At 51.9% G+C, this 27,916-nt stretch overlaps 1 protein-coding gene across 4 annotated transcripts in view; it reads left to right on the forward strand.

The window, feature by feature from the left end:
- Positions 1–294: 294 nt before the first annotated feature.
- Positions 295–27,916, forward strand: part of TMEM184B (transmembrane protein 184B) — a 49,934-nt gene continuing 22,312 nt past the window's right edge. The window contains exons 1-3 of one of the 4 annotated variants that reach the window (XM_060113354.1): positions 295–416; positions 25,410–25,659; positions 27,179–27,344. In XM_060113354.1, the coding sequence (XP_059969337.1) occupies positions 25,468–25,659; positions 27,179–27,344 (358 nt within the window). In that variant the 5' untranslated portion in view covers positions 295–416; positions 25,410–25,467. Of the gene's footprint in view, positions 417–25,409; positions 25,724–26,370; positions 26,471–27,178; positions 27,345–27,916 lie in introns of those variants that run through there. The other 3 variants (XM_060113355.1, XM_060113356.1, XM_060113358.1) reach the window with 3 other exon arrangements.

Here is a 27,916-nt window from a genome sequence, read left to right on the forward strand (position 1 = left end):
AAGAGGTGAAGCTCCATACAGCCAGCGAGTGCCAGGGACAGAGCTTGGAGCCCAAGACTCTGTCCCTGCACCCCAAGAAGCTCACTGGTGGGCAGGGTTGGGGGTGGGATGCAGGTTGGGGAGGCGACTCTTGACTGGTTTACGATCGGCTGGAGGAGAGCCGGGATCACTCCCAGCACCTGGGGTTTGGGACGGCGGCTCCTTTAAGGCCGGGAGGGTGATCTCAGCCTCGCGTTCGCCGCCCCGCCCTCCCCGGCGGCGCGCTCGATGCGCAGGCGCGCCGCGGCGGCACTCCGCTGGGCCCGGGACAAGCCGGCGGCGGCGAGATACTAGGGCTTCGGTGCCGTCAGCCTGCCTCGCTCTCGCAGTCCGGCTGCCGCACGTCGCCCGCACACACGCCGCCATGGGCTCCTGAGGTACCCTACCCACCGGCCCTGCGCTGGAGGCCCCGAGGGGGGCGGCCGAGGGCTTCCGGGGACGGCGGGGCTGCCCCGTTCTGGAGAGGCCCGCTCGGGGGGCGCCCCGCGGGTCGCATTGCCCGCGGGTCCCCGGGCGGGGAGCGGACGAAGGTGGCCGGCCTGGCGGGGAGGGAGGGGGCGTCTGCGGCCTCGCCCGTCTCGCCCTGCGCTCTCTCCCCACATTGCGAGGTCGCGGGCCGCCCGTGGGTGTGCGCTGCCCCCTCCTCGCCAGCGTGGCGGGGCCCGCGCTTGGAGTGTAATCGGACCTGCCCGTGGGGGTGGCCGGGAGAGAGGGGAAGCGGATGGACAGGCCCTTTGCAAGTGGGATGGTGTGCACCCGGTGGGTGTGCTGGCGCCTGGCACAGCCTAGTGAGTGGAGGAGTCAGCCTTGCCCTGTACGGGTAGCTGTGATCTGGGCTGGTGGCTAGCCTGGCGAGGCCTCTGGGGATGCGTGCATGAAGGTGTACACGCGTTGCATACAGGTCAGCAGTTTGGAGGGGCACCGGCAGGAACCTGGGGCTCCAAGGATATGTGCTTGGAAAAGGACCACAGAGACTGGTTTAGGGTGTGTGCATCCATCCCAGACATTTCCTCTCTGGGCACACTGCTTGGGTCTAGTGCTAGTTGACTCCAGGCCAAGGCAAGGAGATGGGGTTCAGAGGTGGGTGTGAGTATCTGTTTCCAACCCGTATCCCCTCTGGGGTTGTGCAAGGCCAGACATTACACACCCACACACGCACACACCCACACCCAGGGCACTGTGGGGCAAAGCAGGTGTTTGCACGTCTGATACCTGCGTGTGAGGAGAAGGTCATGTATTATTTATCTGACTGCTGGGTGCTTTATGTAAGGAAAGAAGCAGCAATCTGTGCCCTGGAGAGGCCCTTGTGCTGTGGAGGTAGCCAGGCAAATAAGCTCACGCACCTGCAAAGGCGGCGCAGGTCTCAGAGGTGTGACTCCTGCACAGCTTACGTGTGCAGCGTCCCTTCCTATCTTCCTTCCTTTTCAGTGTGCTTGGTGGGCCCCCTAGGCTCTGCACATCGGGACATCTTGCTGGAGGGTGCCGTGTGTATCAGAGCTGGGACCGTGGGGTGGGAAGGCCCCAGCGGTCAGGTCTGTGTGCCCATTTTATTAGGCTTTGAACAGAAACACATGATGCCCCTGGGATCCAGGACCTCTCAGGTCGGTCGGGGAATCAAACTTAGAATCAAGTAGTCACAATGATGTGAAAAATATAAAACAATAGAGGGAATGCAGAGTGGGTTCAGTGCTGGAGGAGGGGAAACGTGGCCAGCAGAAAAGGTTCCAACATGGGGTGGAGGGGGCGAGGGGAGCTGAGCTGAAACTGGAAGGATGACTAGCATTCCTCTGATGCTTTGGTGCTTTCCATGTAAATTTCCCCAGTTAATTCTCTCGGAGGCTGTACAGAACTGTTTGTTATCCCTCTTTACAAATGAGGAAACTGAGACCCAGAGGGAGCACATGACTCCTTGTCCATGTATGTGGCAGGCCTGCATGGAGTCATCCATGAACCAGGACCTCTCTTGCTGCTAGGTGTGCTGCCTTGTAACTTACTGAGCATCTACTACATGCCAGGTACTATGCTAGGGGCACAGGGGTCTAAAGATGAATGGAACCTGGTGCCCGGCCTCTAAGGGCTTCCAGTCTGCTGGGGCGATGGACATAGACAGTGACCCCAATCCAGACACAAGGCCCCCATAGCCAGTGTGCATGGAGAAGTCACCATCAATTCCCCCCAAGAATTGGCCACAGGCAACCTGGCTCCTTTGTGCAGCCTTTTGGATTCTGGATGTGTTTTAAGTTGCTCCCATGTGGTAGTGGGTTACACCAGGAACCCCTTCTAAAGGCCTCCAAGTGGGTGGGAAGAAGAGCTTCAGGGCAGAATGGGTGCAAGTGATCTTGTCCTAGTTCACTGGTGTTGGCCGAGTTCTGTGGAGCTCGGGCTTCTGTCTGGAGGCTGTTTTCTCCTCCTCTGCCTTTGAGGTTTTGCTCCTGGTTTCTGGCGGACCGGCCGAGCTCTCTTCCCCAAGAGGGGCTCCATGCTATTTCCAGTCCCTCCTGTGCTCATTTCTCCCTGTGAATTCCCTGGAGTGGGAAGGCAGAGTATGGTCCTTTATTGTTTTGAAACCCAGTAACTGTGAATACCCTTCTCACTCTGCTGGGCCTTGAGACTGGGGATTTGGCGTGTGAGTTGTGGAAGGCCAGCTGCCGGGCCCTGGGAGAACTCGGCGGGGGGGTCTACCACTGGACCTTCACAGGCAGTGAACACTTGCTGAAGACCTACTGTGTGCCCAGCACCGTGCTGAGTCGTGGGCTGTGTCTTTTAAGAGGCTGTGGTTGGCTGAGGCTGTCCACCGTGTAACAGATATGCGACAGAGGGTGCTCTGCTTGTGGTGGAAACAGAGGGCCCTAGTGGGGCCGGGGGACAACAGGAACAACAGCTCGTTCATTAAGCACTTACTGTGTGCCAGGCACAGTTCAAAGTGCTTTCATGAACGACTGAGTTTCATCCTCCCACCGCAGTGAGGTGGGAACAGTTACCTTCACGTTTTGCAGAGGAGGCAGCCTAGGAGGGTAAAGCCGTGCTGGGCGGTGGAGCTGACCTTGGAGCCCAAGCTCTTCCCCCACTAACGCTGGGGTGTGCCCGACATCATCGTAGAAGCGAAACCTCCTGCACCTTGAAGGACGACGGGGAGTCCTCTGCCTGTGGAGGGAGAGGGCATTCTAGGCAGAGGAAGCCCCCCTGAGCAGAGGTGCGGAGGCCTGAAATACCTCACCCAGACATGGCTATGGTGGGCCCAGGGCATGAAGACCTTTGAAGGCCCCACTGAGGAGTTTGAGCTTGACCCCAGTGTGGTCACCAGGGAGCCCTGAAGTTTTCAAAAAGGAAGCGACAGCCTCAGCCGCGTGTTCCGGGACAGTGTGCCCGCGTCTCCTTCTTCCTTCATTCCTGCAGGTAACTCCAAGGAGACTGGGCCTTTCCCTCCTTTGCTTTCCCTCGGGTCACTGGCATCCTTTTCGGTCCCTGCTGCCTTTCGCTTCTATTCTTCCAGCAGCTTCTGGTCCTGACAGCCCTGTGTGACTCAGGACGGGGCTCTGGAGCTCACTGCTGTAATGGTGGCTCTACCCTGGCCTCCATGGCTGGCGGTGGGGTGGCCCCCTGAACTGGAACCGGGTTCTTCCTGGCTCTCCCGGGTCTGGCAGGTCCTCGCTGACCTCTCACACTGTGGCTCTGGACAGGGTGGGCGGCTCCTTTCCCCCATCTTCCATCCTCCAGGCCCCCATGCTCATCAGTGCTATAAATACAGGCAAAGGGGGGTGGGGACGTAGTGGGAAGTGGGGCGCGGGGAGCCAGGCTTAACTGCCAGATCTCATGTGTGGGTTCACTGAGGGGATGCCTGTCCTCCCCGCCTGCTTTGCTGGGTGTTGAGCGGCCAGCTGAACGCCCCAGTTTGTCCCTCCCTCCAAGGCTGAAAGGCTAGGGGTCTTCGCACAGGATGTCTGCTGAAGCACAGCTGAGGGGGGTCCACTTTGGCTGTGGGAGCCCATGGGTGTAGGACGTGAGGGGAGGAATCGGGGAAAACTTCTGAATTGGGTGCCTGGGGAGAGGAGGCTGAGAATTCAGGAAGGGGACAAAAATGGTCACTGGGAGCACAGGTAAAAGAAGCACCCCTTTGGCCACCGGGGAGAGAGGGAGGTAAGCTGAGCCTTCTGGAGAAAGAATTGGGAGCTGCGGCTCTCTTATTAGCTCCGTGGCCTTGGACAAGTTGCTTACCAGGTTCTGATTTCCATTCTTTAAGAATAGCGGGAGATGATGCAATTTCCTTCATTTGTAAAAGAGGAGTAATAATAGTGCAGCCATCATATGGCTCTAACGCTCTGATGTCTGCATGGACCTCAGCACAGCATTTGGCTGTACATGGTACGTGCTCAGTAAACACTGGCTTTTATTGTTACCTTACAGGCTGTTTAATTTATTCAAGAAAGAGGTGTTGCACGCCTGTATGCCAGTGCAGGGAGCTGAGTCCAGCTGGGGAGAGCCATTCCGGTTGTCATAGGTGCTCTGAGGGAACATTGAGGCATTCCCGCCTGGGTAGGCACTTCTCTGACCAGGTGACATTTACGCTGTCACCATGTATAAGGAAGCACGTTCCAGGCAGAGGGAACAGCATGTGCAAAGCAAAGGTCTGAGTTGTTTGTCTGCAAAATTTTTTGGCATTGGGGCTCAGCACGTAGTAGGCCCTCAGTAAATGGGCTTCCCTGGTGGCGCAGTGGTTGAGAGTCCGCCTGCCGATGCAGGGGACACAGGTTCGTGCCCGTGTCCGGGAGGATCCCACATGCCACGGAGCGGCTGGGCCCGTGAGCCATGGCCGCTGAGCCTGCGCGTCCGGAGCCTGTGCTCCGCAACGGGAGAGGCCACAACAGTGAGAGGCCCACGTACCGCAAAAAAAAGTAAATGTTAATTGAATGTGATCTTCTTGGCCTCAAAGAGGACAGGAAGGGGAAGAAGTAGAGTGTGAGGGGCCCTGGAGGGAAGATTTGGATGGTCCCCAAGTTTCGGATTATCTTATGTTCCCTGCCCATTTTGTCTACCTCTGCCGAGTGGCATGTGGTGCAGGTACCTTAATGCAGTGCAGCTAAGCTGCCAGTGTTCTCATCAGGGACTCGTGCTAGGCCCCTGCTTTGTCAAAGTCCTGGGAGGGGCGGTGCTGGAATTAGGCTGCGTTTGTTCACATTCCTGTTTGCTGCTGTTTTAGTGCATCTGAAACCCTATGCTTGGCCAGAACTTAGAAGGATGACATGGGGCCTCTGTCTGGTTGGTTGTATTTCCAGTCTTGGGTTAATGGTGGCTCAGTGTCTGGCACGATGCTTTGCACAGAGTAGGTGCTGAAATCGCTTTGCCTAACAAACCAACAGTTGGATGGGTTAGTATCATTGCCACACAGGATAAAGCTGGAATTATTCTTGAGAAGTGATAGGTCAGAACAGAATTGTTTATTAGAACTGAGTTATATCAGGAGCTGACAGGTACATTAAACAGCCTTGGGTGTGTTCAAGGACAGGCTCCGTCCAATGGTCTGGAGGTCTCAGGCCTGGGCTGAGAGGCAGGAAGCCCCACAGTCACCTCCTTTTCCTTCTCCTCTGGGGCGGAAACCAGAGAGGGAAGATCCCACCCAGAAAACTTTTGTTCCTAACCTACATCACTTCCAGTTCTACCATGTTTTTAAAAAGTCACACACGACAAAATGAGTATTTCATGGAAGGTTTGCAGTGTTTCAGCTTGTGAAAAACAATGGGGTTCTCTGCTTTTGAAAATAGTACTTGTTGATTATAGTAAATTTGGAACCCAGAAAAGATTGGAGGATAAGAATAGAAATCACCCCAAATTTCTGATAACCAAGAAATAATCACTGTTGAAGAGTGGGCATATTTTCCTTCTCGGCATCATCTTGCATTAGCTCATTGTTCACATGACACCGAGTTGCAAGCGTTTACCCATGACATGAAAGTTAGCCGTAGATATGAAAGAATCAGAGAAGTTCTAAAACAGAGCCCCTTGGTGCTTTATTTCAAGGTCTGTAGGAAAGACGAGGTGTCCACCCTTTTTGCTGGATGGCACCATGGTGTGAGGAGCCGCCGGGGCACTGCACAGAGTCAGAGAACCTGGTGATGACCTTGGGCCAGTCACTTGTCCTCCAGTGGGGTTATTCATCCTCCTCTGCCCACCTCCTGGCTGCCACAGGGCTCAGATGAGGTCCCAGGTTGGAAAACCTTGAAATCCACCCCGCCCCCAAGAGGAGGGCCTGGTTTCTGTCTTGGAGGGAGAACCGGTCTTCACCGGCAAGTGAAGATGGATAGAGGGGTGTGTGTGTGTGTGTGTGTGTCCGGCCCTCACCTCTACGAAGCCGGTGGAATGAGACCCCACCCTGGGAGAAATGTGTGGAGTTTGGTGCCTTTATTTTTCTCCTGCTACAACCCCTGTAGGCAGCCTGCACCCAGGGAGGCCCTGTCCTGTTGGCAGGTGGCTGAGCACCTCCACTCTGCTGGGTGGGGCTGTTTCCCAAAGCCCTCTGGGTTATCTCTTACAGGAAAGCTCCAGGGGAAAAATAACTAACCCCACGGCTGCTGCTGCTGTAGCCACTGGCAGAGGCTCCTGGTCTCCATCTCTAGCAGCCGTGTTTTTTTTTTTTGCGGTACGCAGGCCTCTCACTGTCGCGGCCTCTCCCGTTGCGGAGCACAGACTCCGGACGCGCAGGCTCAGCGGCCATGGCTCACGGGCCCAGCCACTCCACGGCATGTGGGATCTTCCCGGACCGGGGCACGAACCCGTGTCCCCTGCATCGTCAGGCGGACTCTCAACCACTGCTCCACCAGGGAAGCCCCAGCTGTGTTTTTTGTTCTGTCTGGAATGAACAGAGAACCTGGGATTCCATCAGCTGTCATTTCGGGTGCCTGCAAGGCACAACGATAGGTGTTGGTGAACGGATGTGTGTGAGGAAATTAATATAATTAATGTCAACGTACTACTTAGTACTAGTGTTACTCTTTTTTTTTCTTGTTTTTAATCTAGTTTTTTTTTTTTTCTTTTTGCGGTATGCGGGCCTCTCACTGCTGTGGCCTCTCCCGTTGCGGAGCACAGGCTCCGGACGCGCAGGCCCAGCGGCCATGGCTCACGGGCCCAGCCGCTCCGCGGCATATGGGATCCTCCCAGACCGGGGCACGAACCCGTATCCCCTGCACCGGCAGGCGGACTCTCAACCACTGCGCCACCAGGGAGGCCCTTTAATCTAGTTTTTAAAAATTTTTATTGGAGTATAGTCGCTTTACAATGTTGTGTTCATTTCTACTGTACAGCAAAGTGAATCAGCCATACGTATACATATATCCCCTCTTTTTTGGATTTCCTTCCCATTTAGGTCACCACAGAGCATTGAGTAGAGTTTCCTGTGCTATACAGTAGGTTCTCATTAGTTATTTATTTTATACATAGTATCAATAGTGTATATATGTCAGTACTAATCTCCCAATTCATCCCACTCCACCCCACCCCTTCCCCCTCGGTATCCATACATTTGTTCTCTACGTCTGTGTCTCTATTTCTGCTTTTTTTTTTTTTTTAATTTATTTATTTTTGGCTGTGTTGGGTCTTTGTTACTGCACATGGGCTTTCTCTAGTTGCGGCGAGCGGGGGCTACTCTTCCTTGCAGTATGCGGGCTTCTCATTGCGGTGGCTTCTCTTGTTGTGGAGCCCGGGCTCTAGGCGCGTGGGCTCAGTAGTTGTGGTGCATGGGCTCTAGAGTGCAGGCTCAGTAGTTGGGGCCCACAGGCTTAGTTGCTCTGCGGCATGTGGGATCTTCCTGAACCAGAGGTTGAACCCATGTTCCCTGCATTGGCAAACGGATTCCTAACCACTGTGCCACCAGGGAAGTCCTCTGCTTTGTAAATAAGATTATCTGTTTTTTCAGATTCCACGTATATGCATTAATATATGATATTTGTTTTTCTCTTTCTGACTTATTTCACTCTGTTTGACAGTCTCTCCGTCCATCCACGTCTCTACGTCCATCCACGTCTCTACAAATGACCCAATTTCGTTCCTTTTTATGGCTGAGTAAGATTCCATTGTATATGTACCACATCTTCTTTATCCATTCCTCTGTTGATGGACATTTAGGTTGCTTCCATGTCCTGTCTATTGTAAATAGTGCTGCAGTGAATGTTGGGGTGCATATGTCTTTTTGAATTATGGTTTTCTCTGGGTATATGCCCAGTAGTGGGATTGCTGGGTCACATGTTAGTTCTGTTTTTAGGTTTTTAAGGAACCTCTGTACTGTTCTCCATAGAGGGTGTATCAGTTTACATTCCCACCAACAATGCATGAGGGTTCCCTTTTCTCCACACTCTCTCCAGCATTTATTGTTTGTAGATTTTGTGATGATGGCCATTCTGACCAGTGTGAGGTGATATCTCATTGTAGTTTTGATTTGCATTTCTCTAATAATTAGTGATGCTGAGCATTTTTTCATGTGTTTGTTGGCCATCTGTATGTCTTCTTTAGAGAAATGTCTATGTCTTTTGCCCATTTTTGATTGGGTTGTTTGGTTTTTTTTGGTATTGAGCTGCATGAGCTGTTTGTATATTTTGGAGATTAATCCTCTGTCAGTTGCTTCGTTTGCAAATATTTTCTCCCATTCTGAGGGTTGTATTTCATCTTGTTTATCATTTCTTTTGCTGTGTAAAAGCTTTTAAGTTTCATTAGGTCCCATTTGTTTATTTTTGTTTTTATTCTCATTACTCTAGGAGGTGGGTCAAAAAAGATCTTGCTGTGATTAGTACTAATATTACTAATCCTCACTGGAATTGGTGTAGGGCTTTGCAGTTTGCAAGTTGCTTTTCACATATATCATCTCATTTAATCCTCCCAATGGCCCTGGCACCTTGGAATTATTGTGCCTACTTTGTAGGTGGATAGACTGAGGCTCAGAGGGGTGAATTTGCCTAAGATCCTGTGGAAGGAAGCAGCCAGGTTTTTGATTTCGAATCCTGTGCCCTTACTGCTCTGAGTGACCCCTTCAGCACAGCCATGGCCCCCAGAGAGCCTGCATTCCCACTGGGAAGGCCAGCAGGTGGAACTGCTGCTTAGACTTGGAGAGAGCGTTCATAGGGATCCGGTCGAAGCTGTGGGGGCCCCAGGAGACAGCAGTCTGCTCTGCCTGCCGGTGGGCGGGGGGCCCAGGCTCCCTGGGGAAGGGCAGTTGAGCTGGGGGCTCTGATGGACGGTGGAGGTGGGCAGGTGGAGAAGCAGGGGAGGGCTTTCCAGGTAGCAGGACCACCCGGAGCACAGATGGAGGCAGGTGAGTGGAGGAGTGGAGGGAGTGAGCTCTCCCAGAGCAGTTGGCGTCAAGGCCTCACCTCCCGGCAGAGAAGTACATCTCTACATGTTTGTCAGTAGGTTTTAAACAAATAGGGTGTGTGAAAAATCTAGATTTAGCAAAACAGTACGTACTTGCTTTACAAAGAAAGCTTGATGCAGTGGTTAGAAAAATGTTAATAGCGATAACCTCAGTGCATTTAAGTAGGATTTGACTTAGAGGCGTTCCTGGCTGTCCAGTCTGTTGGAGCAGAGCACGGGCTGGGAAACGGGGAGGCTGGCAAGGCTGCTGCCTCTCACATGCTGGCTTGGCTTTGCCAAGAGGTGTCTCCCACTTGGTTGGGGGCGGAAGACCATTTCTTCCATTCGCAGTTCTCAGTAGATGAGCCAGATTCGTGAGGGTGGCAGGAAGCCCTGCCCTGTCCGCTGCATTTACCCAGCTGTCCTCACTCACAGGGAGGACACTAGGTATCCAGAGGCCCTCCTCCATCCTCTGCCAGCCACCGCTTGATGAGTGAGGTTTAGGTGGCCATTGCTGTTACGTAACAGGTCCGTGATGGACACAGCAGTAAATGTCGTGGAGCCTGAGTGTGTCTCGCATGGCTGTGGTGTCCCTACAGCTCACGCACGGCAAGTGGCCAGAGGTGCTTGTCACTCGTTCAGGATAGCTAGACTGGAAGCACCCCACCGTCTCGGGCTCTGCACTTCCACCTGTCCCCGCCAGACCTGCTTCTGGTGCACGCTCCGTGGCCTGCCTGCTCTTACCCTGGCGCCTTTGCCCAGGGAGACCAATTAGGGCCGGGTGTCGTGGTGACTCCAGTCATCTCCCACACTCCCCCCTGCCCTGGGACCAGGGCACCAGAGCCTGTCCGTTCTGGGAATGGCCGAGGGGCTGAACGGGTCTGGCCCTCCCCTCACAGGTGAGGAAATGCGAGTCCATGGACCAGGACACTGGGCGAGTTGGGGCTGATCTGGGTCCAGAGCCATCTCCCGACCCAGTGCTCTCTCTGTCTCTACTGTGTCTTCATCTGGGCATCCTTGGAAGTACATGTCAGTATTTTCCCCAATAATTAGGCTTATTTTTTGGATGAGCAATTAAGATGTATCCTGCCTCTCTAGCAACATTTTCAAAACTACAGATCCTTGAAGGCTTTCACCCAGCAGTTGCACTTCCAGGAATTTATCCTACAGATGAGTTACCGCATGCGCAAGGTTAGTCATGGCTGCCTCATTTTTAACAGCAAAAGGTTGGAGGCAAACCTGCAAGTCCATCAGCAGGGGCCAGGAACAGATTATGGTCCATCCAAACCATGGACTACTGTGCAGCCATAAAAAATAAGATGGAGACTCCATGCACGGATACAGAACAACCACCAAGATAGAGTGCTGTGAAGGTAGCGGGTACAGGATGTATGGCTGGTGTGCTTCCGTCTGCGTGAAAGTGAAGGGAAATAGAAAGTGCATTTGCTTATGTATGTGCTCAGGGTCTCTGGGGATTCACACAAAGTTGGTGACTGCAGTGCCTCTGGGATGGTGGCTGGTGCCGGGAGACTGTTCACTGGAGACCCTTCGTACGCTTTGAGTGCCGATTCATGTGAATATGTGACTTTTTCAAAAAATTAAAATGAATACAATTAAATAAACAAGAACCATAAGAAATGTATCCTCACCCTCTTGCCCAATGCAGGAAGGTCAAGGCTACCCCCTCAAGGACCAGCCATCCTCATTCAGGCCCCTGACCATCAGCTAATCAAGAATGCAAGCTTGGGTCTCATGAAGGGGACCAGGTATTTCTTGGGAAATCCGACCCCTGGCCCCAGCCCTGGAGAAATGTAACCACCTCCCTCTGGCCCCTCTGAATCACCGCTGTTGTCTGGCTTGTCATGTAAATCCCTGCTCTGATATGCTTATTTCCCCTGAAACCTTCAGGGGCTTCCCCACTGGCACATAAAGACCCTGTTCCAGGCCCTGTTTACTGGGTCCCCTGTTGTTGAGCCACACTTGACTGGTCGCTCTTTTCTCCACGTGCCTCCTCGCCTTCCCACCTCCGTGCCTTTGCTCATGCTGTTCCCTCTGCCTGCTTGCCTTTCCCTCTCTGGCAGTCTCCACATGCCCAAATCCTCTCTGCCTCTCAAGGCCCAGCTCAGTTTCCACCTCTTTTGGCCTTCTGACCTCCCCTGCTTCTTTATCTGTTCCTCTCCATTGGCACTTAAGCCTTTTACATTGTGTCCTGGGTGTCTGATTCCCCACTGGGCTGCGGGCTCCTTTAGGGCAAAGTCCACATCACAGCCCCTGTTTTGTTAGATGTTTGCCGAGTGGGTGAATGGTGGCTGCTCTCCTCGTGGTGGGATCGGGAACCATGGGGGGCGGGGCCCGTTTCATATCTGTGAACCGTGGTGCCTGGCACAGGGCAGGCCCACCCTGCAACAGGGATAACAAGTCTTATGCCCCAGTGCTTTGTGTGCATTCTTTCCCTCATCCTCACAAGGACCCATGAAGTGCTGTGGTTCAGCTTTGGTTCCCCCGTAGCATGAAGAAGCAAAGCGAACATCTTGTCCAGGTCACACAGTTAGAAATAAGATTTGGACACAGGTCTGGCTGCCTCCAAAACTCCTGCATTTGATCAGTTTATTCTACCACTTCCCCTGACTCATGAGTAATATTGATCCCTTGGCCCACTCTCATTAACTGCCCCACTGGCCACAGGCAATCTTATATTGTTATTTGAGTGTATTTTCTTCCCCACTGGACTGTAAGCTCTTAAGCGGTTAGAGTCTTGCCAGAGGTACCCTTTGGACTTAGCACATAGAAGGTGCTTGAAAGTGTATGTTTATTAACCTACTCCAGTAAAATACACAACTAGATGTACAGCGCGATGGATTTTTACCTCTGTAAATACCCGTGTAAACCACTGTCCAGATCAAGCTGTGGAACATTCCCAGCCGCTCCCTGGGGGCTCCCTGGGGCCTCCTCCATCCAGGTCATGAACCTCTGAGGTAACCACTGTTCACACCTCATCACTACTGACTGTTTTTGACCTTCTTGCAAATAGAATCATATAGGAAAACCTGTCGTGAGAGTCACCCAGGTTGTGTAGAGCAGTCCTTGCTCACTGTGCCATGGAAGTCCACGCTGTTTAAATATACAGTTGACCCTTGAACAGCATGGCTTTGAACTGTGTGTGTTCACTTATACACGGCTTTTTTCCATAAAGACATACTGTGCTACACGATCCACAGTTGGTTGAATCCGAGGATGTGGAACCGCGGATACAAAGGGCTGACTGTAAGTTACGTGTGGATATTTGAGGGTTGGCGCCCCTGACCCATTGTTGTTCAAGGTTCAGCCATCACTATTCATTCTGAGGATAGGCATTTGGGTTGTGTCCAGGCTTTTTCTGTTATAAACAGGCCTGCAGTGAAGTTTCTTGTTCTTGTCTGTGTGGCACACATGGACTCCTGTGGGGTGTGTACCTGGGGTGGAACACTGACTCGCCCGACTCAGTACACGTTGGCGTGGATGAAGTTCAGGCTAGGATTTCTCACTGGGCTGGAGCTGGGCTTCTTTTTTTTTTTTTTTTTTTTTTGAATTTTTGAATTTTATTTTATTTATTTTTTATACAGCAGGTTCTTATTAGTTATCCATTTGATACACATCAGTGTATACATGTCAATCCCAATCTCCCAATTCATCCCACCACCCCCACCACCCCGCCACTTCCCCCTTGGTGTCCATACATTTGTTCTCTACATCTATGTCTCTATTTCTGCCCTTGGAGCTGGGCTTCTTGCCAAAGGGGTCCCAGGGGTCAGGGCAGGTTCAGGGGTCTCAGTTTAGACAGCCTGCACCCAAGGGCTAGCGGGATTGTTCAGGGTTCCACATCCAAAGGGGACCCGTTTGCTTAGGGCTGGGTGGGGTTTAGCTGGATGAAAAGGTGGTCTCATTAGAGGGACACAGAGTCTAGCTAGAGAGACCGAGCACTGGCCCATCCGTTCTCAATTTGAGAGAAAACCATAAGGATCAAAATTTGGCCTGGTATGTATTGAAAAAAAAAAAAGACTTAATTACAAGGCTGAATTAAGTAAGTGTTTGCTGAAGGATTTTGGATTACTTTGTTGTTCTCTTTTATTTCTGCACCTACCCCCTGCCCCCAGCACCAAGTGAAGGACAGATACATGATTGGATGGTTTTTCTTTCCTGTTGAGAGATTCGTGGGAACTTGACCCCAGGAGAACAGGGACAGATGTGGAACCACTAGCGTGGCCTCAGCTTGTCCGTGTTAATCGAAGGGGAACTGAGAGATGGGACCCTGCCCCCTTGTGAGGGCATGTGATCCTTTTTCCAAAGGCTAACCAGGCAGCACCGCCCAGCCCTTGGCTGCTCTTTCTCTCTAATCTCCTCTGGAGAAGGGCCAGGCTGTGGGTTGCTGACCCGCTCTGATGTGGGTCAGCCTCCCCCAAAAGACAGCCACCCAGAAGTCCACAGAACAAACAGCCCCCAGAGACCGGAGGGCCCGTCATCCCCAGGCAACTGAAGTGAGAGCAGTGGCCAGTTCAGATTAACCGTGCTCAGGTCAGGTGCTGCCTAGTGAGCTCTGCGAAGGTGGAGATTCCTCCACGTATCTTAAATAAAAGAACCAAAACCCCTCCCAGGCTGCGTTCGTATTCCGTATTCTGGAGACGTGCGTGCGAGCGTGTTGCCAGCCCAGTTTGGCCCGTGGGTGTGTAGCAGCTGCCCGAGCGAGCACTTCATGGGTGCAGCTCAAAAGGCTTTGGATCTGAAACTGATGAATGAAACTATGACCTCAGAAGATTTAAAAAAAGAGCCAACTACCAGAGACAGGACTGGCCCGGGTCTCAGAGACCGTTGGGAGTGTGCTCTCCCGGCCTGGCTGAAGGATGCAATGATTGAAACGGGAGTGAATCAGCACAGGTAACGTCGTAGGGTGCCGGGCCCTGTTCTCAGTGCTTTCCTTATAGTGATTTGTTTCTTCCCTACAGCTCCCTCGGAGCTAAGTGTGGCTGCAGCCCATTTTACCGCTGAGGAAGCTGCAGCAGCAAGAGGTTGTATAACTTGCCCACAGACGCAGAGCGAGTAAGTGACAGAGCTGGAAGTCAAGTCCAGGTGTCTGACTCCAGAGCCCATGGCTCTTCAACAGTCCTTGGATATCTGGGCACCTGACAGGATGGCACGGGCAGCGTGAGGAGCCATTTACCAGGATTCTGTGGGCAAATGACTTTAGCCCTCCAGGCCTCTGTTTCCTCATCTGTAAACTAGGTGTATTAGTTTCCTACTGCTGCTGGTAACAAACTGCCAGAAACTTAGTGACTTAAAATGCAAATTTATTATCTTCTGGTTTTGAGGCCAGAAGTCTAAAATGTATTTCACGGGGCTAAAATCAAGGCGCTGGCAGGGCCGTGTTCCTTCTGGAGGCTCAAGGGGAGAATCTGTTTCCTTGTCTTTTCCAGCTTCTAGAGGCCACATGCATTCTTTGGCTCAGGGCCCTTCCTCCAGCTTCAGAGCTTCTCTTTCCCAGTCTTGTAAGAACCCTTGTGATAATATCTGGCCTACTCAGATAATCTGGGATAATCTCTTTATCTCAAGATCCTTTACTTAATCACACCTGCAAGGTCCCTTTGGCCATTTAAGGTAAAATATTCACAGGTTCAGGGGTTTAGGATGTGCACATCTTTGGGAGGCCATTATTCAGCCTTCTAGGCAGGAAATCCGTGGGAGACACAAAACAGCAAGGTGTCTCCCAAGCATGAAGCTAAACGGCAGAATAAAATCTGGGTGAGATGGTGAGATTCTCTGAAATACCTAAATTCCAAGGCAGGTGGCTGAGTCTAGTGATTACACAGAGCTCTGTAGCTTTTCTGGAGAAGGTGGGTGTCTTCAGAAAGGGAGTCAGCCTGAGACGTCCCTCCCAGAGAAGGACGGGGTGGGGCTTGTGTTAGGGGACGTGAGCGTTTGCATCACTCCGAGTTGTTTGCTAAGGCATGGCTTGGTTCATCAGGCCTCGCCAGGGCCTGGTTGAATTTTACTCGAGACCCCTCAGTTCCCTGTACTCCGATCCTGTACTCTCACGTGCCCTTCTGGCAGCTAATAGGAGGTGGAGAGGACATTCATAAACTGGCACTCCTCCCTTTTCTTGGGAGCTGGGTCTGCCCAACCCTGTTCCCTCGATCCCCTGAAGCCTGGCTTTCTGCACCCACAAGGTGCACTCTGTCCAACCTTGTGGCTTGGTGCTCCCCAAGGCCCTCTCCGGGGACCTTGATACCCCTGCCAGGATGTTCTGACTGCAATAAGACCTACTCCACATGGCTGTCAGGAGTGCTTTTTCAACTGTAGAGTGCCACAGGCCTGCTCTGGGTACACCCCTGGCTGAGTGTCTGTCAACATATTCCCAAAGCAGTCATTCAACAAGTACTTTTTCATCACAGTACTTGGTCCCTGCCCTCTTGGAGCCCCACTCACAGGATGTTAAGGGAACAAATCTAATCACAATTATGGTAAAGACCAGGGAAGACATGCCACGTGCAAACTGTAATAGGCCGTAGAAGGGGATAGCTAGAAAGGCAGGTGGGAATAAAGATCTGGGGGTGGGGGGAGGAGTAGGATAACATGCCATTCCTGGGACTTGGTACAAGGATGGTGGAGGGTGTCAGAGAGTTTTAGAGTTGGAAGGAGCTGCAAAGCCCAAACATTCATTCGGTTGCCCCCTTATCCAGCCAAAGCCTGTTGAGTGCTAACCATATCCAGTAGGTGCCAGGGATCAGAGCTACACATAAGACATGACCTCTGACCTCCACAAGCTTGCAGGCTGGTTGGGGAGAAGACAGGGACGAGTGACCACCCTTCAGACGTTCCTTGATCAGTGTTCCTGCCCCAGGAGACTCCTAGCCCTGTTCTGTTTTTTTGTTTTTTTTTTTTGCGGTACGCGGGCCTCTCACTGCTGTGGCCTCTCCCGTTGCGGAGCACAGGCTCCGGACGCGCAGGCTCAACGGCCATGGCTCACGGGCCCAGCTGCTCCGTGGCATGTGGGATCTTCCCGGACCTGGGCACGAACCCGTGTCCCCTGCATCGGCAGACGGACTCTCAAACACTCAACCACTGCGCCACCAGGGAAGACCCTAGCCCTGTTTGATTGGGAGCTTCCTTATTCTGGCAGAACATTGCTAGATTGTGCCAGCTGGTAAAAATGTATCTATCTTGGCAGGTTCTCACCTTCCTGTTGCTCGCACCAGGTGGACCAGGCTGTGTCCTGATGGAGCACTTAGGACAAGTTCCTTTGCCCTCATTGGTGTGGCTCTCCACAATGGAAGATGTGTGTGAGATGGTGTGACTCAGCCTCCATCCTTTGCCCTCACCCAGCCCATCCCTCCCTCCAGCCAGATGTCCAGGTCCTTAGCTGAGCCCTGGATGGTGGGGAGGGGACCAAGTGACGGAAAGCCGGCAGCGTGCAGCACGTGGCTTAATGCCGGACATTCATCAGTCATCTGATTGATTCTTCTCTTCCAGGTCCCTGCTGTGTGTCTGGCACTGTGCTAGGCCTACAGAGAGATGACTTAGGTGTGGGGAGATGGGAACACTGTCAGAACAAACCTCATGGAGCGAGCACGGTGCGGCCGGGCGGGAGTGAGTGGGCCGGCCCTCGGTGAGGCCGTGACGTTGAGGATGACCTGTGAGTGAAAGTTGTCACCCGCCACGAGGACCAGGGCAGAGGGGAGGGTGCGTTGGCACAGGGGCCAGAGCTACATGTGGAGGGACCTCGTATTGCCAGCACTTAGGGAGGGAGGCTGGGACCCAGCTGGCAGGACCCTGGGCTCTGCAGAGGAGTCAGGACTGCATCCCACCTTCAGAGCCTCACATGTTCTCGAAGGATTTCAGGTCAGGAGGTGGGATGGGGTCATGTTTGAAAATAAGTGAAAAAATAAACCACACTGGATTCCTGCTTCCTTGAGCATCAACCTCCCTGGAGCTCTGGAGGATGGTCCACGCCCAAGTCCCTTCTCCACCTTTCTGGAATCCAGAACGCTCGAAATCCCAAAGGTTCTTCCTAAGTCTGCAGCAAGCTAATTTCGTGGCAAAAATCTGACCTGAATTGATGTGAGACTAATTAAGGTCTTTAAAAATATCTCACCTTTCTCTGTGGAAGTACTATGTGTTTGATTTCGGGGTGCCACCCAGAGCCCTCTGGGGGTGTTACTGCCTAAGCACCATATACAGCACCATAATCCTTCCTAAAGTCTGAAAAGCTCTGAATTCCTAAACTCATTTGGCCCAAGGGTCCTGGTTACAGCACGATGCACCCAGGAAACAAATTCGGAGACATCCAGTCCCGGCTGGGTGGTGGCGCTGAGATTCCAGCTCAGTTTCCCCGACTCAGGGCCTAGGATTGCAAGGGAGGCGGATGAGTGAGGGCCCGGGTGTGGAGCCACCTTGCCAGTAGGTGGGCCACTGGGAAAGAGAGGCAGGACTGGGCCTTGACTGGGCTTTTGGTCTGATTCAGCCTGGGACTGAGGGCGGCGGGAGGGCAGGGGCAGAGACATTGCGGAGAAAGTTAAGAGCCATGACATAGATTGGCTTTTCCCACTGCTTACAGCACCACTCTTTAGACCTTCTTTACCCACATATCCCTATCAGTAGTAGAACTTTGGGGGCATGCACCCCCAATATATGGATAGTGATGAAGTTATTCTATACTTGTATTACGTTAGTTATACTATGTATATCATAAAACCTACACCAAAAACAGAAATCAAAGGATGAGTTAAAGATGTAATAATTTTTAAAAATTAAAAAAAAAAAGTTTTGTTGGTGGTACAAAAACCTTTTGACTTCATGTACTTATTTTTGGAAACTGTCCTCTGATGCTCTGGGAAAGAGCCGTTTGTTTAGATACTTGGTTTTAATGGCCGCCGTCCCTGAAAAAGATCCCTGCCCAGGACATGTAGCTGTACACAGAGGAAATGCATCATTGGCTTTTTTTCTAAATCGGGTTACTCATTTTTCCATCCCATCCACTGTGTACGCAGAGGATTTGTTGAAATTTGGCTAGTACATTTCCATCCTCTCTGATGCCAATCAGATGTTCTTGTGAACTAAATGGAAGGTATTTTAAAGTTCTTAACACATGAGTCCAAAACCCACTCAAATGCTTTGGAAATTTTTAAACAGATTAGAAAATTCTGTTACGTAGGCTTTTAGGAGCTCAGATAGGAGCGTTTTTGTAAGTTACAGACATACTGTTTTTGGTGATAAAATCCTACAACAGGAGAAGCATTTTCACATATACTTTTCCCGAAAGCTCTGCCCTAACTGAGGTTTCTTTCGAAGAGCAGTTCCTTTCTCATTCATTGTGATAACATGCCTTTGCTGTGAAGGGACATATTAAATATGCCTTAAGATGTTTTTGAAACATCCCTGGGAAGCATATCTCTGATAACCAGTGGTCATAGGAAAAAAACGGGGAATTGGAACTTTTTTTTTTTTTTTTTTTTGGTAAAAGAAAGATGTGTTGAGCTCAGTTGTTAGGTTTGACAAATCTTTCTGATTGCATTTCTACAAGATAACCAGTAAATCTCTGATCCAATTTCCTGAGTGACTGCCCATCTCTTTACAAATTTGGTGGAAAATTCTACTGTTCTATAGTCTAAAGCTTTTTATTATGGAAAATTTCTAACACAAGTAGAGTGCATAGTATTGATAGAATGCATTTCTACCCGTCAATCACTCAGCTGCAACAGGTAGCAACATCTGGCAATCTTGTTGCATCTGTTCTCCCCCTTTTCAAAGAACAAAAGCCCAGATGTCATGTTCTTTTTTGCCCTTAAGTAGTTCATTGTACATCTCTTCTTGACAAGAACCCTTTAAAAACTTTTAAATTTTGAAATAATTATAGGCTCACAGAAAGTGGCAAAAATAGTATGTAGAGTCCCATGTACCTTTTTTCCCCCCAATGGTGACATCTCAAATTACTGTAGGACAGTATCAAAACCAGGACATGGACATTAGTACAGTGCTGTTAACTAGACAAGAGATCTTATTCAGTTTTCACTGTTCTTGTGTGTGTGTAGTTCTATGCAGTTTTATCTCCTGTAGACCCCTGTAACCACCACCACTATCAAGATACAAAGTATCTCACTGCCTGGAGGGAACTCCCTGTGTTACCCTCTGGGTATCTGTGCGCCCACTTTCCTTGCTGCCTCCGCCAACCACTAATCTGTTCTCCATCTTTATAGATCTGTCATCTTGAGAATGTTATATAAACGGAATCGGGCAGTATGTGATCCTTTGAGATTGGCTATTTTCACTAAGTGTAGTGCCCTGAGATTTGTTTGGACTGTTGCCTGTGTCAATAGTTTGTTCCTTTTTGTTGCTGGGTAGTACTCCATGGTCTGGATATAGCAGAGTTTAACCTTTCACCTGTTGAAGGACATTTGGACTGTTTCCATGTTTTGAGGATTACAAACACAGCTGCTGTGAACATTTGTGTATACGTTTTTGGGTGAATGTATAATCATATCTCTAGGATAAATGTCTAAAAGTGATTACTGGGTTGTATGGTAGGTGCGTGTTAGTTTTACAAGAAACTGCCAAACTCTCTTCCAGAGCTGCTCAGCCATTTTATACTCCCACCAGGAATGTATGTGAGAGCCAGTTTCTCTGCATCCTCACCAGCATTTGATGTCACTATTTCGTATTTATATGTGGGTAGTGATATCTCATTGTGGTTTTAGTTTGCATTTCCCTAATTGCTAATGTTGAACAGCTATTTATGTGTTGGCCACGATCCTTCTTGAGTGAAATGTCTGTTCATGTCTTTTGCGCATTTTCTGATTGGATTGTTTGGGTTTTTTTTTTTTTTTTTTTTTTTTAACTGTTGAGCTTTGAGCATTCTTCCTATACTCTGTATTCTAGATGCTGGTCGTGTTGGATATGTGGCTGGAAGATATTTTCTTCCACTATATGGCTTGTCTTTTCATCCTCTTCACAGAGCCACAGCATGAAAGTTGTTACTTTTAGTGAAGTCCAGTCAATTTTTCCTTTTACAGGGTCATGCTTTTGGTGTCAAGTCTAAGAACACTTCGCCTAGCCCTAGGTTTCAATCTAAAAGTTTTGTAGTCTTACACTTTACATTTAAATCCATGATCCATTTTGAATTAATTTTTGTATATGGTATAGGGTTTAGGTTAAGGTTCTTTTTCTTTTTTCTTTTTTGCTTCTGGATATCCAATTGTTCCAGCACTATTTATTAAAAAGATTATTCTTCCTCCATTGATAAAGACTTTTATTTTTACATACCCACCATGCACCAAACAAAATTGGCAAGAATTCCTGTGTGCTGTGTATTTCAAAGATGTCTTCTTTTAATCATTGGTTTGTTCGCATCAGGACCCAACAAGGTCTAGGAGATATTGCATTTAGTTGTAATGTCTCCTTGGCTCTTGTTCTATAACAGCCCCTCAGCCACCTTTGTTTATAAGCCACTAATTCCTGGGAGAAACCAGGTCATTTGTCCTATAGACCGTCCCATGGTCTGGCTTTGGCTGCTACTTCCTGGTGGTATCATCTGTTTTGCTACCCTCTGTATTTCCTGGATACTGGTGGTTAGTTGTAGCGACTTGTTTTGATTCCAGTTCACTTCTGGGGTGAGGGTCCTTCCTAGTTGGTGCTGTGTGCTGCCTGTGCACCTCACTAGGGGGCTCCACACTTCTGGCTGCCCCTCTTTGGTGATGTTGACCTTGACTGTGGGTTTGGAGGGTGCTGCCTGTTCCATCCCTTATCAAGTTCCCCATCAGCCTCTCACTTAGTGGTTTCATCATCCACTGATGATCTGTATCTATGCCCATTATTTGTGTTAGGAGTTGCAAAATGGTCATTTTTTGGTCGCGTTCTGTCTCCATTTACTAATGGGCTTGTGTAAAGCAGAACACTCCCCCGACAATGACGTCGTTACCCTCAGATATTATAGATGAAGCAACTGAAGCTCTGAGAGATGAAGTCAAGCCAGCAGGCGGTGGAGTCTGGCAGGAGCTCGGCTTCGTGACTTCACAGCTGGAGCTTGGTTACGCTCCATAGAGACTCTGCCCCAAAGTCCCTGCCGCTTCAAAGCCTACCCCACCCCTCTCCCCAGCCTTGGCCAAGGCAGTTGGTGCTTCCTCGGGGTTCCCTGGGTGCTTGGCACTCACCCTTGTGCAGTGCGGTGGGGTAAGGCCTCTGGGTACCCCTGTTGCATCGAGCAGGCGTGAAGAGGAGCTGTGAGTCCTTGAGGCCGAGGCCGGGTCTTCCATGCCCAGCACAGCATCCAGAGGCCTCCGGACGTGTTTGTTGGAAAGGTGACTCCAGCATCTCCCCTCAGGCTCTCTGACTGACCCTGGCAGAAGTTTAGCGTTCAGTCGATTAAGAAAATACAGGGGACCTGCCAGAGCATCTGGGGTTCTGAGCTGCATCCGTGTATCCCCCTCTCTGGCATGTGTGTGCTGCATTGAAGAAAGGCAGCCGGGGGGTGGGGGGGGGCCTTTTCCTTGGGGAGCAAACTCCCACTTCTCCCAGGTCCGGGGCTCCACTGAACCAGTGTCCCGCTCACCTGTGGGACCCGGGCAGGCAGAAGTCCTTTCCAGGTAGGTGCCCGTCCCGAGTGTGAAAGGATGGGACCCCAGTGTACATCCTCTGCCACCAGCACCCACACTCTGAAGTTTGCGGGGTCTAGTGCCGTGAGCTGCCTGGGGTCCTGGGAACAGGGTGAGCTCTGGGAGACAGCCTTCCAGGAGCTGCCTTCACCTGCCTCTCTGGGTGTCGGGGACCCTGCATCTGTAAGTCAGAACATTGCCTGAAGTATTTTGGGGGGTTATTATGAAAACCCTCAAGTCATTTGGTGCTACCCCAGGAAGCTGTAAAACCCAGTTTCACATCATTTTTCTCATCTCTAAGATGATAGTGTTACTTACTTCAGAATTGCTGTGAGAGAACGCATGAGATCCTGTTGGGGAAAATGGTTTGCAAACAGCGAGGGCCACCCGAGAGTGAAGTAAATGGTTTGTATATCACGGGGCCCCCAGCACGAAACATGGCCAGCGTGGGTCGGGCCGCCGGAGTGCTCCCCCAGGTTGTGGCTTCCCCTCCTGGGAAGTACCTCCCTCTCCTTCCTGCAAGAAGAAGTCAGGGCCCTGGTGAAACGGCCGTGAGCCCTGTCCTGGAAGGGGGCTCTGGAGCCCGAGGGCAGCTCATCCACGGCCCAGGTTGGTAGACAGTAGGCACTTAAAACGTGTTATAGGACCTGGGTTTAAGTCCAGCGTCTAATCTGGGGGCAAGTCACCTGCCCTCTCTTGAGTGGACTTCTTGGGAACCAGATGACCTACATAAGGAGGGCACTTGAGTGTGAGGAAGCAAGAGTCCCAGCAAGAAACGGGGCGGAGCCTTCATGAGCTCCCACAGCTGCATAGATGCCCTGGAGGGTTACCTGTGGTGCGGGTTAGGGTGGGGTCAGAGCTCAGGGGTCTCCCCTCTGGGGAGTCTGTACTGGGCCTTCTCAACGCTGCCGTTAGTAGAGGACAAAGCAGCCTTTGACCCACCCGGCTCTTGCTCAGAAGGAGAAGACTGGGGAGTATTTGTACTTCCTGAAGCCCCCCCTCCCATTTCCTTGTATTTGTTCATTTAATTTGGGATGACAGACAAAGATGATGATTTACAACCCAAATCTTCTTTTTCTGGAAATATTTCTGGCACTGGTTTTCAGTTTTGCAACCGTACTTACAGGAGCTATTCTTAGACTTGTCACTGTGTCTCTTTTTCAAAGCACCACCAGTCTTTATATAGACACCTTCTCCAGTTTTGAGTTTCCTTATATAGATGACGTCTCCAGTTTTGAGTTTTTAATCTAGATTCTTCTCTTGGTTGGTGTGTTAGAGATCTTTTATTTTTATAGGAAAATAGCAATATAGAGGGCTCTCCTGGGGTAATAACTTACAGCTAAGAGCAGACATGGCTCAGATGGGGGCAGAAGGGTGGGGAGATGGTGGGCAAAGAACCTCTTCTTCATCGCGGGGTCATGGTGCACCCCAGGAAGGCCCAGGGAAACCTCCCGTTGGTGTCAGAATGTTTTGGCTGAGAATATCAGCTCAGACAGGGAAGGCACTGGGAGAGCTCATCTGGGCTGACCTCAGGGTTCAGGCTGGGATGGTTGGGTTTCGGGGTTTGGCCATTTTCTGGGTCAGGCAGTGGGGACCCTCTGGGCCCAGTGAGCCCGTGCAGGCACACGGCTGGTTGGGGTGGAGCTGAGACTTGAGCCCCGGCCAGGGCTCTTTCTACTCTCACCTTTGCATCTGTTTGCATCAGTGGTTGGTTGGTCCCCTGGTCCATTGCAGGTTAGTCTTCCAGGGCCTCTGTTGCCAGGAGACTCCGTGACCCCAGGACGGCATGCCCAACCTGTCAACAGGTGGCAGCACCGAAAGGCGCTTCCGTCAGGGCCGTGGGTCTCGGAAGCCCGCGGAGGCAGGAGTGGCCAGCCCTCCCGAGAGCAGTTCCAGGTGGTTCTGACAGAACGGCTTTGCTCCTTGAGAGCGGTTCCAGCCCCCGGCCGGCATTGGTCCCTGTTTGTAAACTTGCCAGGAGATCCCTAACAACAGCTCTTCTCATAACATCTGGGTTACCATCCAGCGTGAAACCATTCATTTGTTGCCACCAGCGAGTGCGGGGCTGACATGACAGCCCACCTGGGGTAACTGCCCGGGACCCTGGAGTGCCATCCTGTGTCCCACCCACGCCCATCTCTCCCACCCAGGATCTTCCTTTATGCCAGCTTCCTCAACTCTGGTCTTTGCTTCTCTCTGAAGTACCTCAAATTCCTTTTGAAATAAGTTGTGAAAATCAATAGATAATAAAATAAACGTTACAAATGGCCTTGGTTCTAAGCTCGGTGCTGGGGATTTAAAGATGGAAAAGTGGTCTTGCCTCAAAGAGTAGGCAGTCTTGGGAGGATAAACGCGAGCAAATGACAGAACTGCGTGTTATGTAGAACAACAGAGGCAGGTGAAATGCATGGAAGTACCTGACTGGGGAAAGTGAACGGGACAGGCTTTTAGGAAGAGTGGTACATGAGCTAAATTAAAAGGTGAGCCGTTTGTTGGTGGGGAAGGGCCGCAAAGTCTCCAGAACGGCACAGCTGGATGGTGAGGAATGGATGTTAGCCATTAGGGAAACGGGGGAGAAATGGCAAAGAAAAGACACATACCCATAGAGGGGATGCCTCAGTGCTAAAGAGATCTTGCTAGACCCGGAGGTGTAAAGATGGGCGGAGCCAGCAGGTAATTACTGAACACCTGCCGTGTGCCCACACTGTTCCAAGTGCCAGAGATCCAGTCGTGAGCAGAACGGGGCCCCTGCCCTCAGGGAGCTTGTGTCTGGTGCAGGAGGCAGTTAATGAACATGTGAGTAATGTACAGTTTGTCAGATGGAGTCGGATGGTAATGAGTGCTCTGGAGAGAAATCAAGCAAAGCAAAGTGGTCAGGAGCGCCTGGGGTGAGGGAGGGCTTGCCACATTTGAGCAGGTGGTCAGGGCAGAGGCCTAAAGGAAGTGCGGGAGCGAGTTGTGTGGCTGGGCAGAGACAGCCAGTGCAAAGACCCTGTGGCAGGAGCAGGCGTGGCGTGTCCAAGAAACAGCAGGAGGCCAGTGTGGCTAGAGGGGAGGATCGAGATGGGAATTGTGATGAGATCAGAGAGCATGGAGGGCCCGTGTGCTCTGTTAGGACAGCAGCTTATACTCCGACGGAGATGGGAGCTGTTGGAGGGTTTTGAGCAGAGGAGGGACCCAATCTGGCTAACATCTTAGAAGGTTCACACGGCTGCCGTGTGGGGATGCTGCGGGCAAGGGCAGAAGCAGAGAGATTGGTCAGGAGCCTGTTCCATTAATCCAGGGGAGACATGCTGGGGGCTGGAGTGAGACATGGTCAGGGTCTGGACACATTTTGAAGGTGGAAGTAGAGACCTGGAAGGTTCTTTCCAACACCGCCACTGACGCTGGAAGGAGGCTAACATTGCGGTTCCCTCTCTCTAGGCCAGCTCATCGCTTACCCCGAGGGTTTCTCTCAGGAAGCCCCCTGCTGCCGGGCACCATGACTGTGAGGGGGGCCGCACTGGCCCCAGATCCAGCGTCGCCCACAACAGCAGCAGCCTCGCCCAGTGTCTCCGTGATGCCCGAAGGCAGCCCCACGGCCATGGAGCAGCCCGTGTTCCTGATGACAACTGCCGCTCAGGCCATCTCTGGCTTCTTCGTTTGGACAGCCCTGCTCATCACCTGCCACCAGGTACCCAGACCGGGCAGGAGCCCCTGAGCCAGTGAGCCCCAGCCCTCTAAGGAGGTCCTGAAAGGTTTGTTGTCCAGCAAAGTATTAGTTAGGCCAGGCCAGGCTACACTGCAGTAAAAAATAAGCCTGAAATCTCAGGGGCTTCACCCCGGGGGAGTCAGGTTCTTGCTCAGTCAGCCCAGTGCAGGTCAGTTTCCATTCTGTGGCTCCAGCATCTTACAGCTTTTAAGACATCATCCGTCTGACAACTGTGGGGAGGGATGTGTGCAGAAAGCACTCTGGGTGTTTAACCTTCTCAACCAGAAATGGCCCACTTCCATGGGCCAGAACTGGTCATGTCTGTAGCCTAAACTGTAGGGGAGCCTGGGAACTGTGCAGGAGCAAAGGATGGCAGTGACCCCTTTGCAGATGAGAAAATTGAGACCCAGAGAGGGGGGAGGGAGGGGAACTAGCCTAGTCACGTACGAGTTGGTGGCAGAGCTGGGATAGAAGTCAAGTCTCCCGTCCCCTGTGCTCGCTGTCCCCGGGGAGGCTGCCACGGGCTGGGATGTGCCTTGGCTGCCCCAGGAAGAAGGTTTGAAGGTTGCCAAGTGAAGAGGGGCAGCTGAGCCTGTTTGGGTCCCAGTGTTCCCCATCCCTTCTAGAACTCGACTGCTTCCAAGGCGGTTGGCTCACAGCAGATGGGGAATACTTTGTTCTCTTCCTCCCAAGCCCAGGGCTCGGCTGGGCCAAGCATGAAGTCATGGGAGCGGAGACGAGAGACTCTGGCTGCTGGGACTGTGCATCGTGGTTAGAGCAGTTCTTGGCATTTGTATGCAGCTTTTATTTTTTCTCCTGCTTTCTAAAAACCGCAATGCATTCTCCCAACTTCCCAGCAAGGCAGGCAGCACTGCACCTGTTCAACAGATGGGAAAATGAGACAGGCCATTACTGTAGCCATTCAACCAGGAAGTGCTCCCACCTTCTGTGAAAGTGAGGGTCCCGTCCCTCCCGCCCTCTACACCATAAGTTAGTTAAGGGACGGGGTGGGGTGGGCGACCACCTGGACGCCTGTGTTTTAGCTCCGTGCCCCAGGGGCCAGGTGTTTAGAAAGGCCAGGTGGTGGAGGGACACGCACACGCATGTTAATAGCCTCCTCTGCACCAGGCACGCAGTTCCCAAACCTGGCCGTGCACACGGGTCCCCAGGGAGCTCGTCACAGCTGTGGATGCCGGCACATCCCTGGCTGATGTGCATGGTCTTGGGCGTGGCCTCGTGGCCGATGTCTGCGTGGCGGCCCCGGCGCCACCACGCGCAGCCTGCAAGCTTCACGCACCCTGTGGTTGATGCTCCCACAGCCTCACGGCGGAAGTTTTGTGTCATCACACTTTACAGAGGAGGACGCCAAGGCTCAGGGTTGAGTAACTTGGTCCAGCGCTAGTGCGGACGGAGCTAGACACGGGCTGGTCTTCTCCTTCCGTGGAGCAGGCGGGCCAAGGCGGGCCGTGGGCTCTGACTGACCCGGCCCCTCTGCCCCCAGATCTACATGCACCTGCGCTGCTACAGCTGCCCCAACGAGCAGCGCTACATCGTCCGCGTCCTCTTCATCGTGCCCATCTACGCCTTCGACTCCTGGCTCAGCCTCCTCTTCTTCACCAACGACCAGTACTACGTGTACTTTGGCACCGTGCGCGACTGCTACGAGGGTGAGGACAACACGAGCGGCACCGGGAGGGCCAGGGGAGGGGGGTGCAGAGCTGGGCCGGGGGCTGTGCACCCATCTTGTCTGGGAGCCAGAAGCCCCTCCTCCCAGCTTCCTCCCGGAGGGGCCAGCCGTCACTTCTTGACCCCCTTCACGGTTTCCATCCAGGTTACCAGCACACATGGAGCCAGAGTCTCACCTGCTGAGGTGCTTTGTGATGTGGCCCCCAAACACCTCCACAGATACCTGGGGGCAGGGACCCTCCACCTGTGTCTCATTTCTCAGTGCCGGCATCTCTGATGGAGGGGTGGGCAGCAAATAAGTGGTCCATTTGTAGGTAGAAACCCCAGGTACAGACGGGTAAGGGGCTTATCCAGGGGTCCGTGGTAAGGTGGTAGCAGGACTGGACCTCCCTCCCCGCGTGTCTTAATTCTGAGGGTTTTGTCCCCGGAGGAGCCTGTGCTCCTGGGACAGGTGACTCGCTGCCTTTCAGGGGGCAGTTCTCATGTGCGGTGTGAAAGCATCACCCGCTCCTATACCAAGTTGCAAGCACCGGCCAGGCCCTGTGCTGGGCCC

This window comes from Mesoplodon densirostris, chromosome 11 (assembly GCF_025265405.1).
Source record: "Mesoplodon densirostris isolate mMesDen1 chromosome 11, mMesDen1 primary haplotype, whole genome shotgun sequence".
Classification (NCBI taxonomy): domain Eukaryota; kingdom Metazoa; phylum Chordata; class Mammalia; order Artiodactyla; family Ziphiidae; genus Mesoplodon; species Mesoplodon densirostris.